At 41.4% G+C, this 15,725-nt stretch overlaps 1 protein-coding gene across 1 annotated transcript in view; it reads right to left on the bottom strand.

Moving 5' to 3' along the window:
* Positions 1 to 15,725, bottom strand: part of SVEP1 (sushi, von Willebrand factor type A, EGF and pentraxin domain containing 1) — a 147,187-nt gene that overhangs the window by 57,355 nt on the left and 74,107 nt on the right. Inside the window, exons 13-24 of the mRNA XM_054397853.1 lie at positions 13,273 to 13,394; positions 11,243 to 11,351; positions 9,391 to 9,579; positions 8,829 to 9,062; positions 8,181 to 8,342; positions 7,352 to 7,513; positions 6,383 to 6,544; positions 5,049 to 5,143; positions 3,804 to 3,900; positions 3,059 to 3,172; positions 2,191 to 2,304; positions 733 to 934 (exon numbers count right to left, since the gene is read on the bottom strand). Of these exons, the coding sequence (XP_054253828.1) occupies positions 733 to 934; positions 2,191 to 2,304; positions 3,059 to 3,172; positions 3,804 to 3,900; positions 5,049 to 5,143; positions 6,383 to 6,544; positions 7,352 to 7,513; positions 8,181 to 8,342; positions 8,829 to 9,062; positions 9,391 to 9,579; positions 11,243 to 11,351; positions 13,273 to 13,394 (1,762 nt within the window). The remainder of the gene's footprint in view (positions 1 to 732; positions 935 to 2,190; positions 2,305 to 3,058; positions 3,173 to 3,803; positions 3,901 to 5,048; positions 5,144 to 6,382; positions 6,545 to 7,351; positions 7,514 to 8,180; positions 8,343 to 8,828; positions 9,063 to 9,390; positions 9,580 to 11,242; positions 11,352 to 13,272; positions 13,395 to 15,725) is intronic.

The following is a 15,725-nucleotide window of genomic DNA, read 5'->3' as shown; positions in this document are numbered from 1 at the left end:
CATGCCTTCTAGGTCCACCGAACTACAAAGGAGAGGTACTTGACTTTTTGGGCAAATATGATTACATAAAGGGAAAACCACAGCAGTAAAAAGCCACCAAAACCACTGGTACTTAGAAAATCAAGGTATTTGAAAAGCAACAAAACTTCTGGGACTTAGAGGAGAGAAAGAGTTAGAAAGAGTTATTAAACCCAGCTGGTCCATCTTTCTGTTTCTACAGAGATCCAGGATATGACACTGCTATTGCTATTTGTAACTGCTAATCTGAGTTTAGATACTCTAAAGCATAAAAATAATTATTAGGAAAATTTCATCAGTGTTTGTATTTAAATCTGTTTTCAATATATACAGTTATCCCTGTCTTCCAGGCTATAGAAACATAGTATTATCAGGACATAACTAGTTATCACCTCTTCTCCAGTGGAAAGCAAGACAAGCTCTTGAAGCTTGGGAAAGTGGGTTTCTTTTGGAAGATCAATGATAAAAACATGTAGTATGACTATGATTATGCTTCATACTCTGCATACTTGCTTTGCTCTTAACCTTGGAATTTTTTTAAGGTCACTCGGATCTATTTTCTTGCCTCTTAAAAACCTCCTTGGTGTCCTGTCCACCAGGGGACCATTAATATTAGATCATGCTGCCAAATGCCTTGCTGAAATCTTAGAAGGCTGAAGCATCACAACATATCTAACTTCCCACATGGTATTACATTAATCATCTGTGTTTCACCTGAAGCTGTTGATACCATCTCTGCATGTAGCTCCATTCTTACAGGGTCTGCTGAGACACTCATCGATGTTTCTTTCACATAAGCCACCAGAAAAACCTGGGAGGCACTTGCAGGAGAAACCACCAACTCGATCTTCACAAATAGCCCTATTAAGACACGGGTTTGAAAGGCATTCATTGACCTCCTTTTCACAGTGAGCACCTGAGAAGAAAAGAACAAAGTCACAGCTCCATTCTGAATTAACCTAAGAAAGAAGTTACTAACCCATCTTAGTTTTTTAAGGATGTCCATCTTCTTGAGAAACAGCAACAATCACCAGGGCTTGGAGTTTACTCCATTAACTGAGTTAAGTGGTCATAAAATAAGTACAGGAACTGTAATTCTGTAGTAACTAGAAATTAAAACTCAGCAAACTGTGGGGAATTTAAATGGAAATCCCCTGAGAAACTACTCTGAGCAACAAATGAAAAGCTGCTACATAAGACTTTCAGCTGGAATCTTAACTCTAAGGAGAACCATGAAAGCTAGAAACACGACTCTGCTCAATTTCAGTTGTAAAAGAGGATCTATGTTGCAAGCACCAAAGAACAAATTAACTGCAGGTGATTTTATAGCGGAACTTTTTAGTAACATGATAATCACAGAATCACAGAATGGTAGGGGTTGGAAGGGACCTCTGAAGATCATTGAGCCCAACACCCCTGCTAGAGGAGGATCATCTGAAGCAGATCACATAGGGACACATCTGGCTGTGCAAGCCTTGAAAGTCTTCAGAGACAGAGATTTCTCACTCTCTCAGGACAGCCTGTTCCAGTGCTCTGCCACTCTCAAAGTAAAGAGGTTCCTTCTCGTGTTTTGATGGAACTTCCTATGTTCACGTTAATGCTCGTTATCGCTTGTCCTGTCACTGCGGATCACTGAGAAGAGTCTGACACCATCTTCCTGACACCCACTCCTTAGATTTGTGAGTATTAATATGATTTTCCCCTTAGCCTCCCTCCTCTTCTCTGAGCTAAACAGCCCCAGCTTTCTCAGCCTTTCCTCATATGATAGATGTTCCAGTTCCCTCATCATCTTAGTGGCCTAGTTATTATGGAAATCCATGAAAGCAGTAGGAAGCTGACTATGGCAATAGGGAGTAGTTTTAATATAGACTCTCATGTCTACTGTTAAAATGAATATAAAACCAAACCAGTTTGCACTGATTGAATGTCCTCATTCTTTCCTCAATATTACACAGTCAGGTCATGCCAAAATTAGTAATGACTGATCATTTAGTAAATCCTTCTGAAGCCATGCTTACACTGCAGACTGAGACATTAGATAGACCTAAAGAATGTAGTACACCCATATCAACACATAACATATATAATATATAGCAATGAGGTTGAAATGTTTCAGACAGATATCTTGGTTGTGGTCAGAAAGAGAAAAACATAAACAGAAAAAAAGTGTACCTGTGAATCCTTTTGCACAAGTGCAGCTGTAACTGTTCTTGCCATCAACACAGTGGGCTCCATTCAAACATGGACTGGAGCTACATTCATTTATGTCTTCCTCACAGAAGAGACCTTCAAACAGCAAGGGTGACAAGGTATGATCAAGACACAGTCAAGGTCTGCATGCTGCAGTGACTGAATATGCAAGACATATCAGTACCATACTGCTTGCACAACAAAAGACTACTGAGCACAGGTGACGAAATTCCACATCTGTCTGCACAACTGCAGACATCTACAGACAGCAGCTGTGTTATTTAGATGCTGAGATGTGAAAGATGCAAGGCACAAGGTTTGTCTTTACAAAGTTTAAAAAATATCCAGCAAGTGCTGCCCTTGGTAAATGTATAGCTAAAAACATCAAAATTGAGGGAATCACGAAGCCTTCTTTTTGATCAGACAAAACTATCTTGTCAGCTGTTTATTTCAGGATTTAGAAATTAGGTGCTGTTTTGTCAAAGTAGTCAAGCATGTCAGTTTCCCCACAGACCTCTCTACCTTCAATTTACATGCAGGTGAGAGCTAAAACCACTGAGAAGAAAGATACAAAAAAACCCCCTCACTCATAGGGCTTCAGTAAAGCAACTGCAAGAGCATTTTTTGTAGTTAGGCCATACATGCACACGCATACACACACACACACACAGACTGTCCTTGAATGCTCCTTCTTTTATTTCAAAACCTACTTACATACAGTAGAACTTTAACCTGTAGATCACATGGAATTCCACAGACGTGGAATTATACAGCCCTTGTATTTTGTGTTATTTACTTGGCACAGAAGCAATGCCTGTCTGAAGAAAAGCTATGAAGTGAAACACATTACCTGAGTAGCCTGGCTGACAATTGCAAACAAAGGTCCCAATGCCATCTTTACACATCCCATTGTTGTGACAAGGAGATGACTTACATTCATCAACTTCTGTTTCACATTTCAAGCCTAGACCACAAAATAAAGGACTGAGAGCAGGGAGACCAAATTTGCATTTGTTCAGAAACACAGGAATCATGATTACTTACTATAAAAAATCACAACTGATTTATGCTGCATGTACCTAGACATTCAGATTTATTATCCTCTCCTTAGTGTTTTAACACAGACTTGATATAAAGTGTTATTGAAGAGGTAGGGTGCAACACTGAGCAACAGGCTGATCAGTTCCGGATGGTGGCACTTTATCACAAATAATGGATTACTTCTTGATAGTAGCTGAATAATAAACTATCTGTGGCTGTGAAGCAACTGGGAAGGTAAGACTGAAGAGGAGTAGAGCCAGATCTGGTGGAATTAGCTCTCTAGAAGGCAAATTTCCAGCTTTTTACTAATCAGAAACATTGCCAAGCGACAGGATACTCAAATCCACTAACTTCACTAGAAGAAACCCTATTCAAAATCCTTTTCTGCTAAATACACTATAACTCAGTGACATGAGAAACTACTTCTTCTCTTAACATTTGTGTATGGTAAATCTCTCATGGATAGTCCAATTAATTAGGCACTGAAATGTTTTGCTCAAGTTAAGGGCATGAAGACAATTGCTCCCTCCACTAGCTTCTAATCTTTTTTTTACCTGTATATCCAAGTGGGCATATGCAAATATATCCACTTCCCAGTTGTTTACATGTTCCGTTGTTGTGGCATGGTTCCAGGAAACACTCATGAAAGACCTACCAGAGGCAAGAATGATACAATTATTGTAAAGGTGGAAACACAGATGGAAGAAAATGTTCTTAACTTAAACTGCACACCCTCTAGCCATTTTAGGAAGCTGAGAAAAAACATTGTTGTCAGTAAATTGTAGCTCTTTTCCTTTGTCTCCTCAGCACACCAACTGTTCTTTTTCTTTTTTTTTTTCCTAGAAAACAATACCAGCAATCAGAATAATTATTTTTAAATGACCTTTTACTTAAAATGTGATCATCACAATTGTTCCCTCAGAACAATTAGCTATGATTAATAGATGACATTTTACATCATGCTGTCTTTTATATGAGTTCTCCACTTTGCATCCTTTTACACCAGCTGCTGGCCATAAAGTGAGCTGGTAGAGAACTCTGTGTGATGTTATTTCTTCCGACATAGCAAACTTATTTTCAGCAAAGCCCTCAAGTAAACGATCAACTAAAACTATAAGAGATCAGTTTCTCACCTATCTGCATGTTGGATAACAGTAGAGGCCAAATTGATACCATTCATCTTTGCTTCTGTTTACACAATACCCTAACTTTAGATGAAACAAAGCAGTCTTGTCAGAGTTACAGACTAGGGGGATGATGGAGGGGATACAGGAGCATCTCTGGCAAATATTGTCACTAGAGAAGTCATGTGAGGCTTGCCTGCATTTCAAAGGGGGTGCTCACAGCAGATGGAAACTCTGCATGCCTTCTCTCAAGTGCATCTATATTGCAATAAGTAAAACAAACATTTTACAAATGGGACTTAGAAGTTTGGTAGCATTTTCTGGAATTCAGCATATGGAAGACATCAGATGACTGAGTATGAATGTAGTCACTGGCTGAACCTTCTTCATTGAGCTTAAATTTAGTAAGTTTGATAAATATTTCACACATCAGGTGAAGGCTTCAAGTCCAGAATTTAAGATTGCAAATAGCTGATGCAACCTCCTTTGTTCAGTGGAACTGATTCTACAATTACCAAAGAGTGTTTGAGTTTTCCCTTTATGATCACCATTCTCATCTCTTCAGGAAACAGTCAACTTAGCAATTGCATTTAAAAAGTCTTCAGTCATTTACTGCTGCATAAGGCACTCTTTCTTTCATTTGATATAACTCTTGAAAATGTATCTTGTCCTTGCCTGACTGCTGACTTTGTACTGCTTGCTGATATTTTCTGGAGAGGCTGGTACCATCATTACGCTTTCCTCAGCTGCTGAAAAAGTAGACCCAAAACCTAAAGAGGAAAGACATAAAAGAGCTATTAATAGCACTGTATGGCAAGGTTCCTATTCCATGATGGCATAGTAATTGCATGTTAGTAATGGATCTAAAGGTATGCTGAAATAACTGAATTTGTGGGAATAACAAACAAATTTTACAGTAACCACAGAGTATTTTATATACGTATGTATACAAATATGTATCTGTTTAAAATCCCTGTGTTTTTGTCTGTGTGGTATTGTAACCTGTGATTTATAATGCAGCAGCCTGAACTATGCTTGGAGTGAAAATTGGTTTAAGTCTCTTTGAAAGGTTCCTTTTAAATTGTACGTGCCTGACACCTAGCCTCACAGCTCTATTCAGCCACCAGATGTCTTGTTGAGTCGGCCCCTGGTGGACAAATGGCAGAATTGTACTCCAGTTCTTCACAGAGTCACAGAATGTTAGGGGCTGGAAGGGACCTTGAGAGATCATCTAGTCCAAGGCCCCTGCCAAAGCAGGGTCACCTATACCAGGCCACACAGGAATGCATCCGGGTGGGCCTTGAATATCTCCAGAGAGAGAGACTCCACAACCCCGCTGGATAGCCCATTCCAGTGGTCTGTCACCCTCACAGTGAAGTAATTCCTCCTGTTTCCATGGAACTTCCTATGCCTCATCTTCCACCCACTGCCCCTTGTCGTGTCATTAGGCATCGCTGAGAAGAGCCTGGCTCCATCCTCTTGGCACTCACCCTTTATGAAACATGAATGAGGTCACCCCTTAGTCTCCTCCGAGCTGAAGAGCCCCAGCTCCCTCAGTCTCTCCTTGCAAGGAAGATGTTCCACTTCCTTAATCATTTCTGTGGCTCTGCGCTGGACTCTCTCAAGCAGTTCCCTGTTCTTCTTGAATTGAGGGGCCCAGAACTGGACATAATATTCCATATGTTGCTTTATTAGGGCAGAGTAGAGAGGGAGGAGAACCTCTCTCGACGTACTCACCACAGTATTGAATAACTGTTTTGTATTTTTCTAATTTGGTTCAAAATTGTAACCTGTACCAGACTATGGAATTATATCCATGATCGTACACTAGAATCTGCATATAAATACTACTAAAAGGTTTTAAATAAAGAATAATTAGTATTTCATATTTCATAATTAATAACCACCACCATGACAGAGAGTAAGTGGGTTTTCTGTTAAGACTGCTGCTGACCAATCTGTAGATGTTCCCTTTATTTGTTTTCTCCAGCAGAGATAATTCGGCTTACTTGAACAATCTGTGATGGATCTGGCACCAATGACAGTTGTTGTTCCATAAAAGGGACAAGACAAGCAGTAGGACTTTCCGGGGTCTGGTTGATAGTAGTCTCTGGGACAAGGGTAGCAAGGTGTCAAACCTGTACGAGAGAACTCGCCTGCAAGACATGGTACTGCAAGAACAAAAGGACATGTTTTTGAGTGATCACTTGCACCTCTACCTTGCCCCACATCTTTCTGATCATTTTCTCTGCTACTCTCACAGTCCCTCATCAGACTTAAAGGAATAGGATGAGAACTGCCAGGAATTTGCAACTCTAGGAGACGCTTATTTAAATTGTGATGTTAGGTGACCTGTCATTTTCAAAGGACTATGGAAATATCTGTGAAGTATTTCTGTCTATACCTTTTGCTGCTCTGGGTACAGTTTTCAAATGCATTTTTCATTATCTTTTATTTCTTACACCTGTTTGTTTCCCCCCCCCCCCTCCTTTAGGAAGAAGTGAGGACAAAAGACAATACTTTTATATGTCATTAATGCCTGCAGACTATTTTCCTTTGGAAGCTTTATGGCAAAACTTCCCAAAGACAGTGGAGAACAAATTCCTGAAATAAGTTACAGAACAAATTGTTTTAAAAATCAGTATTTTCATACAGAAGATATGGAAACTGTTCCACAGATAACACTGACAAACATTCTGACATTACCTTTCTCTTCTGTAGAGAAAAAAGTTTTATCTTTATGTAGGTACCCATCACATATTAACTTTGTATATCTTTAGACAAGAATTCATCTTGAAAATCAAGGAGGGCATCTGAAATAATCAGAGTATCAGGAAGTGATCCATCATTTTGCTGGGAAATGCTGCTTGGTCCACTCATAACCAGAAGCAGAATTTCACCTCAGGGAGATGAATTACATTACATTAGCTGATGTTTAAACAACCTTTAGAAATTTCTTAGCCTCTTTTGTTACATACCTCCGCAAGCTGAGACATCCACTGCACCTCTTTTTACCGTTGATGTATTTTGTGGGCAAGAGATGCAATTCCTTGCTCCAAACGCTGGTTGGTATGTCCCAAGTGGACAAGTTTCACAGGTCTCAAGACCATTAGATGAATATGTTCCCTGCTTGCATTGAGCTATAAAACAGAAGCATTCATAAAGGTTAAGCAATGGCCAACAGGAAACACGGCTCTTGAGCTCTGAAAATGATGCTGAAAACACAATACACATCACAGGGACTTTAATTTCTAGAGCTTGCTCTACTTTAAAGGAATTTGTGGGTACAAAGTGGTAAATTACTGGTAGTGCTTTTGTGAATTATTAACCAGTTAATTCCCTTTTGATTGCAGACAATTTATTGCAACTCAGTCATTTAATTTTATTCAACAAAAATAATGATAAGACAATAAACAGGATATAAACCTAGCAATTTCTTTTTCAGAACCAGTCACAAAGCCAGAGTGGTGCTGAGGATGCAGACCTTTGATCATGATAGGATGGAGAGAGGCTTACAAGGACAAGAATGGCATTAAGTGTACTGGTTCCTGCAAAATGGGCTCACAATATCACAGAATGAAGACAGGAATGAAACAAAGCTGCAAAGGCCAGATATTCTTAGAACATCTGCCTGGGCATCCTGCACACCACAGAAGTGGTGAAAAATTGAATTTTTCTCTTTACATGTGCAGTTACGAGTGCTCCTCATTTCAAAGGCTATCCTCATTGTGATAATCCCATCACAGGGACCAAAAGTATGACAACAGACATTCAGAAATGGCTGTCTGAAGAAGACTAACTTCTCACCTTTGCATTCAGAGATGCTCCTAGAGTGCAGATACTCAGTGTAGGTACCAGATGGGCAACTTTTGCATTCCAACTGCCCTTCTTCATCTTGGTATGATCCAGTCCAGCAGCTTTCACAGGTATTATGCTCCAGGGAGTAATAGGTACCCAAAGGGCAGTTGACTGTAACATTGGAAACAGAAGGTTCCTCTCTCAGAGTGCACCATCATACACACTTGACTTGCTTCTGGAGTTTCCATTTACACAAATGTGAAAATGGGGTATCTCTCTGGAACATTGTAAAGGTCTCACTACACACTGAAAATGGAATCCAATTCTCTGTTTTAACTATACATCACTCTCAAGACAAATAGGGTTAAAAAAATGCATACCAAGCACTGTTTTCCTGCCTATCACCAAGTGTGGATGTGCCTGATTTCCCCATGGGAGTGGAATCCTGGGTACAGAAGTGTACTTTTCCACAGGCCTTGGTTAGGAATATAAACATTTTCTGGAAGTCAAACCACGCAAGGCATCTTTGCAGTTTATTGTTCTCGGAGACCACAAGCACTGGACTGTGTCAAACCATAACCCACTGCAAACACCCTCTAAAACTTTGCCTTTCAAAAGCATTCTAAACACATGTAAGGAGCAAATAATTCATCTTACCACACATTCTCCCCCTCAGCACAGAACCAGGCCTGCAGAAAAGAATGGCCTTCTCGGTCTCCAGCGAGTTGCTGTCAGCTACGATGAGTTCAGAGGCAAATTGGAAAGAATACATGGGCTCCTTGTGGAGGGTCCTATTCAGCCTGTTGGTGATTGTCTCCAGGGTTTTGAGGAGCCGTCGCTGGTTTTCTAGTTCCAGTGTATCATTCCTTTCATCAGGCAGTGGCACGCTAGCTGGGATATAAACAGAGAATGCAACATGCACACAGATTTTGCAGTCAGCACTTCCACTGTACTCTGGAGTGTATCAAGAGTGCAAGACTTAAGCTTGCCAGTGGAAAGCGGAAAGCAGGCTAAGTGCACAATGCTCTCCATGAACATGAAGCTGTGATCTTTCCCCCAAGCAGAAAGTCTGTGATGAAATGGGGCTACAAACAGAAAAGCATCATCTGCATCTGCAGCAGGCTTTGTGAACTGAAGGCTAAGTTCTACTGAATGTTTTAGAAATACATGTTTTTAAAAAGAGGGAATAGAAGAAGGGCAACATCTTGACTTCTCTCACCTGTGATGTTAAATATTAACTTGATTTTGTGGTCAGTCATTGGAATGTTCAGCTTGTGCCTTTTCACTCGAGCAGGTGCTGCCTTTGTGGAGGAAGATAGATGCCTGGATAAGTCCTCTTCTTGCGCTGTGTCAACAAAATCACCATAGGAATAATCCAACTGATTTGCTGTCCCCCAGCCAGCAGGTCCTATGAGGCATTAAGAAGGAACAAAAGAGTAGCAACATATGGGAAGTAAACACCTGTAGTTATTTTTAAAACATATCCTCAAAAGAATAAGGTCTGTTTGAAGCTACAGACAACATGTTCCACACATATCTGTTGTACCAGAGAAAAAAAAAAAGCAAACCTAGTGTCACTCCTAGCTGATAACCCAGAGATCCTGAATCTTGTGCTTTAAAGAAATACTGCTATAAAAAGTTACAGGTTGCATTTTTTTCTCTCTTCCTCTGTCTTGCATGGACCCTCACCTGCCAGTTACACCTTCTTGAACAATTCCATGTTGCTCTCACTTCCTCTTCCTGATTAATTACAGACAGCACAACCTCTGCTACATCTCATAACACTTGAATAGCTCTATAATTGTCTGACCTCTCAGAAAAGGCTGGTAGCAATGCCTTATATGTTTATTCCCCACACACAGGCACTTCCTGTTAACACACGCATGTCAAATTCAACCTTTGTATAATGTCCTTCACCTACAACATGCTCTTAACCAGTAACAAACAACTGTTTCTGCACATAATCCACCTTTTCATAATGACTAGATGAATGCATGCTCTTTTTCATTGATCTAGCTCTATTAAAAAAATATAAATGAACATATAAAAAGAAATCTGCCAATTATCTCTAAGGCAGACATCTAGAATATTCTTAAATTTACAGTAGAAACTAGGACAAGTTAACTCCAGTGCTTTGTGGTTAATAATATGTAAGTATTCCACAACTAGTTTACTAAACTGCTATCTCCTATGACCTGAGGAGAGTTCTCCTCTCCTGCCTCCCCAGTGTAAAATCACAAGAAACTCAGTGAAGTCTGTCTAAAAGGTAAGAGTAAGCAGGAGATTCTACACTATAAACCTGCAAAAAACGCCACAGCCATGACAGGAGTACATGTATTCTGAGATTCACCTGCCAGAATGCCTCCTGCTAAGATAGGCAATGTAAGTTACCTGGTTTAGCCTTTTTTTGTTTTCTCTGAGCAGCCCCATGGGACTCAGTAACATCAAGGACAACAGCAGTGCAACATGGACACTAACATATTTAAAAACAGACTGAAAATGGTAACTCACTTGGCATAAAGCAAAGTGGGGACTAGGACTGTCACTAGGACTGTCACAGCTGTCACTGATACAGCTATAATCATCCTGCATAATCTACCTTTATATACAGGAAGACATTTCACAGCTGGTGAGCAAACTTAAGCTTGCCTAGCTTTACATTGTGAGGGTTCTGTGCTGATCTGAACCAGCATCAAGGATGCTCCTCATTTTCTTAAGAACCTTCAGAACAATTTATTATACGTTTTTCAGTATTTTGGTTTGAAACTGTAGGTTGTAAAGAAGATGCTTTCTTCCAGATTAACCAAGCAGGTTTGCAGGATTCTGTGTATGTGTGTGCTGCTTCTCCCCTTCTCATCATGAGGTATCTCAGTAAACGTTTCCTGTACACGATATAGATATCAAAGCCAGGCAGCAAAAAGTTCCATAATACTGTTATAAAACCTAGTATGTCATCGCTTCCTATCTTAAGAGCTCTATAGTTGTTTAAAAAAATATCTCATAGAACACAATATGTACTTCACAACTGCATTAAACCTGGATGGCTAAGAATCTATGCAATCAATAATTACCAATGGCAAATCCATTTTCGTAATCGTAATTATATTCCAAGCAATGTTTCTGTGTCTGATCTTCCAATCTGCAGTCAATATCATCAACATGATTACAGAATGATGGGACCTTCCAACATAAAGAAGAATAATGTTAACCATATGAAACCATACAGCTCCCTCCCACGGCTCACAAAAAATTCTAGCTGTAATGTGGTGCCCTGGTCTTGCCACTGACAATAAATTTCCTTTTTAATGCTTCTTTTAACTCCAGCAAGGCCTGCTAAAAGAAGTATGGTCTATTGATACAACTGAGAAATTAGAGGGCAACTTGTAGGCGTACAAGCTCTTTGTTATAGAAATCTTTTCCATGCTTCTTGCATGTGAAATCCTAAGATACAACAATAAGCTTATGATCATTTCTCCCTGCTGAAGATGACAGGAAAGCTCACATTTGAAAACATCTCTGGTTCTTCCAGCTACCTAACTTCGAATTCCATCAGGTTTCAAACAATGCTGTCACTCTATTTCTAGCTTTCAAAACCTTATTTCTTCATATCACAAGGAAAGTGACTCATTCATTCCACCTAAAGACCTCAGAGACAGAAACCAGAAAACTTGATGGAACATTTCTGGGTTTGCTGATTTATTCTCTCCACAAAAGCAGTGAAGATTAGATTAGATGGAATAGAAGAATATATGATTTTTTATAAGGTCTGTATTTCATCCTTCTTCCAGAAAAGTTTCAAGAAAGTTGGGCCCTAGGCTGAGTTTTAGAATCACTGTGCTTTTTCCATAGCAAAATTTGCTGGAAAAGTAACTCCTGCTGATTCCTCCCTGCTTTCCACATCTCTGCTAGAATGTCAAGTTCTTGGGAATAGGAATGGGCATGGTGAAAACAGCCTTTTTGACTCCCTTCCCAGATAGTTGCATTTTGATGTAACTGCTTGGGGAGGTCACTAAGCATTTTTTCCTTATTATCTTTTGCTTGCTGTTAGTGACGGTCTAAGCATTGGAACCTGGTGGTAGCTGGCTCACAGGGGAAAGGAACAGAAATAAAATCACACAAGATTTCTCTACTGGAAGAGAACAAACTTGAAGTAAGGCAAGAGAGTAACAAGTGCCTGAAGCACTGTGCCTGTCAGCCATTTGACAACAACTAGTGACATGTATTCTGAAGCTGCAGGAGTCTGTCCATTAGCTGTATATGCTAGTAATGATTTTCAGTTAGTAGAGAAGCTTTTATTCTATGGGTCTTGCCCTGCAAAAATGTTTGGAAATGCGCCGTGTTCTCTTTTAACACACAATGCTTTCACACTAGGCCTGGACATGCACTCCAGAGACCACAAATCAAAGTTCTCCTCCTTCAGCTTTACAGCTGAGGACAGGTTTATGTAGTTCTTAATGATAAGAGTGAAAACTCAGAAACACAAAAAACCCGAGCAGATTATTTAAATCACTACTAACGGATTTAAGTGTCTGAATTTAAGCACTGAATGTGGAATATACCTATTTGTATACTTATATTACATGGATATATGCTATATGTATTCTATTCAAAAATTCATGCATTTCATAATCACATCCTGCCCTGAGGTTAGGGGACAGTTGACTGAAGTTTTCATAACTGCACAGGTTCTCTTTGAAAGCTTACTGAAAATCTACTGAGTGCCAGCTCCCTAAGATACTTGGACACTACTATAAATTGTGTCCTATATAACTCCACATGGAAACTGAACTAAATTACATTAAAATGCCAGTGAATCTCCTTTATTTTTAAAGGAGAGATATTATTTATTATTCATTATAGTGGAAGGTGTCCCTGACCATGGCAGGGGGGGTGCAACTAGATGATCTTTATGGTCCCTTCAAGCCCAAACCACTCTGTGATTCTATGATTTATTATTTATTTATTTTAAGAGAAGCATAATTTTTTTCATGTACAGGTTAATGTCGTATTTTCCTTGTATGTAATTAGCTAGCTGGTAAAAGTAACAACGAGGTACAATGTTTTAGAAGTATGTAAAAGGAAGGGGTATTTACTAACCTACCATTTTACCAAGAGCACTCTGAAAGGCATCAGTGAAGCTATTTAGAAGATTGTTGTCATCACATTGTGTTGCTTTGTAGAGCATCTCAAAAGACTTGAACCCATGGTTTGCAAAACGATTTACTGGAAAATATGGAGAAATAAATTTTTATTGGTCAGTGCAAGGTTTTCAGAGTCAAAAGCAAAATCATTCGGGCTAAACCTGGAATACACTATGCTAAGAAGCACTGCATTTAAACCAGCAATCTAAATTCTCTGTGTTGTATACACAAAAAAGGATCAGTCATACCTCAGACAATGCAGCTGAATATGACCCTTTGGCAAGCATCAAATTTGTTGGAAAAACTAACAGACATTTAAAATGGTCTGTCATTTATCTGCTTCAGCATTTTCTTAATGGAAGAAACCTGTGAGCTGTCAACTACACACTGTATTTACTTTTTACTGAGAGGGAAGCAACAAATACTAAGTCCTATTATTAATGCTGCCAGGATAAATACAAAAAAATCTCATCCAGAACTTATGCAAATCAAAGTTCCTAGGTGTTCAAGTTGTGGACTTTAAACTGATAGACAATTCTGAAACATAACTCTCATTTGCTCATAGCTGAAACACCTCTCTCATTTGCTGAAACCAAGAAATCCATTCTGATGGAAGTGGATGTGTGGGCAGTAGGGCCTGGCGTGGGTAGTTAGGGCCTGGCGGTCGGAAGATGTCGCGCTGTACGGAAAGATGCGCTATACGGAAAGGTAAGACACCTCTCCACCTCTCCAGATAGCCAGTAGCACTAACCTTTGATGTAAGCAGATGGAAGCTACATTGTAAACCTAAGCTATATAATGCGGTGTTGCATACCAATAAACGCCATTTGCCATCCACCACATTGGTGTCAGTGGGCTAATGACCCAAACGACCTGCAATTGGTCGTCGTGCTGTGCTTGAACCAGGTCACCGTTGCTGTGAGAAAGGCAACAAGTGGTGCCGAAACCTGGGAAATCAACAGCTGGGATTCGGGAAATTCGCTTGGACGGGTGAACAGCGGCCGGAGCGGCTGGACCAGCCCAGCGGGGAGGACGCTCCCGGACCCGTAGGGAGGATGCTCCCGGACCTGCAAGGAGGATGGAAGCCCTTGTGAAGGTTGTATCACAATTACATAAGCAGTGGGGCATCGGTTGCAAGCCCAAGGACTTTACCCTTGCTGTAGCAAGGCTCGTCCAGTTGGGCGCAATCACACAGCCGGTGGAGATACTCCACCCTGAAGTGTGGGATAGATGCTCCAAAGCATTAGCTGATGAGGTGATGTCCTCAGGAGATGGAAAAATCCTTAAATCATGGGGAAAAGTCATGCAGGCCATACGAACGGGCAGAAATGAGCAGGAGACCTGGAGAGCAGCAAAGGACTGCTTGTTGGCAACCCCAAACTGGGAGTCGGGGCAGCCACGCAGACCTCATGCGCTCCAGCTGAGAATGATCTTGCCGGGTCTAAAGATCGGCCCGGGGGCGACACGCCCCCACGATCCCCAAACCGCGAGTCTAAAGATCTGCGGGAGGGTGGCACGCCTCCCCAATCCCCGAACCCCCCAATCTCCGCCTCCCCCATTTCTGAACCTCCAATCTCCGCCCCCCCCCCCCACCTCCGAACCCCCAATCTGCGAACCCCGACCCGCCCACGGAAGGACAGAAGCGAGCAAAATCTTTCTGGGAAGGGCTGACGGAGGAAGCCAGGGGCTCGGCGGGGAAACCAGAGGCTGAGGAAAGCTGGGTCAGACCACCGCCCTATGCGCCGCAAAATGGCGCCGAGAAGAAAGGAGAACGGCGGGGCGAGGATGTCTCTGGCGGGAGTAGGAAAGAAGCGCTAAGATCAACAAATGCGCGTGAATGGGAGGGGAAGGAGAGCGATGAGAACAATGAAGATCATAGAAAAGAGAAAAAGAACGTAGGTGAGGGACGAAGAATCAACCAGGACGCCCATTCGAGCAGAGGGCGGAGGGAACCGAGAAGGGGGAAAAGGCTCACCCGCAAGGGGAGCGGGCGGGAGCAAAGCCCGAGCAGAGGGCGGGGCGAGCCAAGAAAGGGGGGACGACCCACGCGTAAGGGGAGTGGGCAGGGTCGGAGTCCGCGTAAGAGAAGTGGGCAGGACCAGAGTCCAGCAAAGAGATACCGGGATCCGGAAGTAACTAGCCAGTCGACTTCCGACTCCGGATCGGACATCAGTTGGGACAACTGGCCCAGCACTTGGACTATAGATGACTCAAATTCAGAGGGAGAGGAGACGGAGACAGACAAACCCAAAAGCCGAAATGCCCCCAACCGAGTCAAAGGAGAGGTGCGAGAAGAACAGATCGCTCTCACGGACTGGAGGAAAATACAGATAGTATGTGCAGAGTGGATTCCGTCAGTCCCGCTAGCGTACCCGGTCCGGGTAACGGAGTGGGGACAGAGGGTCTATTCACC

Source organism: Indicator indicator, chromosome Z, assembly GCF_027791375.1.
Source record: "Indicator indicator isolate 239-I01 chromosome Z, UM_Iind_1.1, whole genome shotgun sequence".
In the NCBI taxonomy this organism is placed as follows: domain Eukaryota; kingdom Metazoa; phylum Chordata; class Aves; order Piciformes; family Indicatoridae; genus Indicator; species Indicator indicator.
Note: the sequence above shows the minus strand (reverse complement) of the source record. Positions and strands in the feature narration are given on the sequence as shown.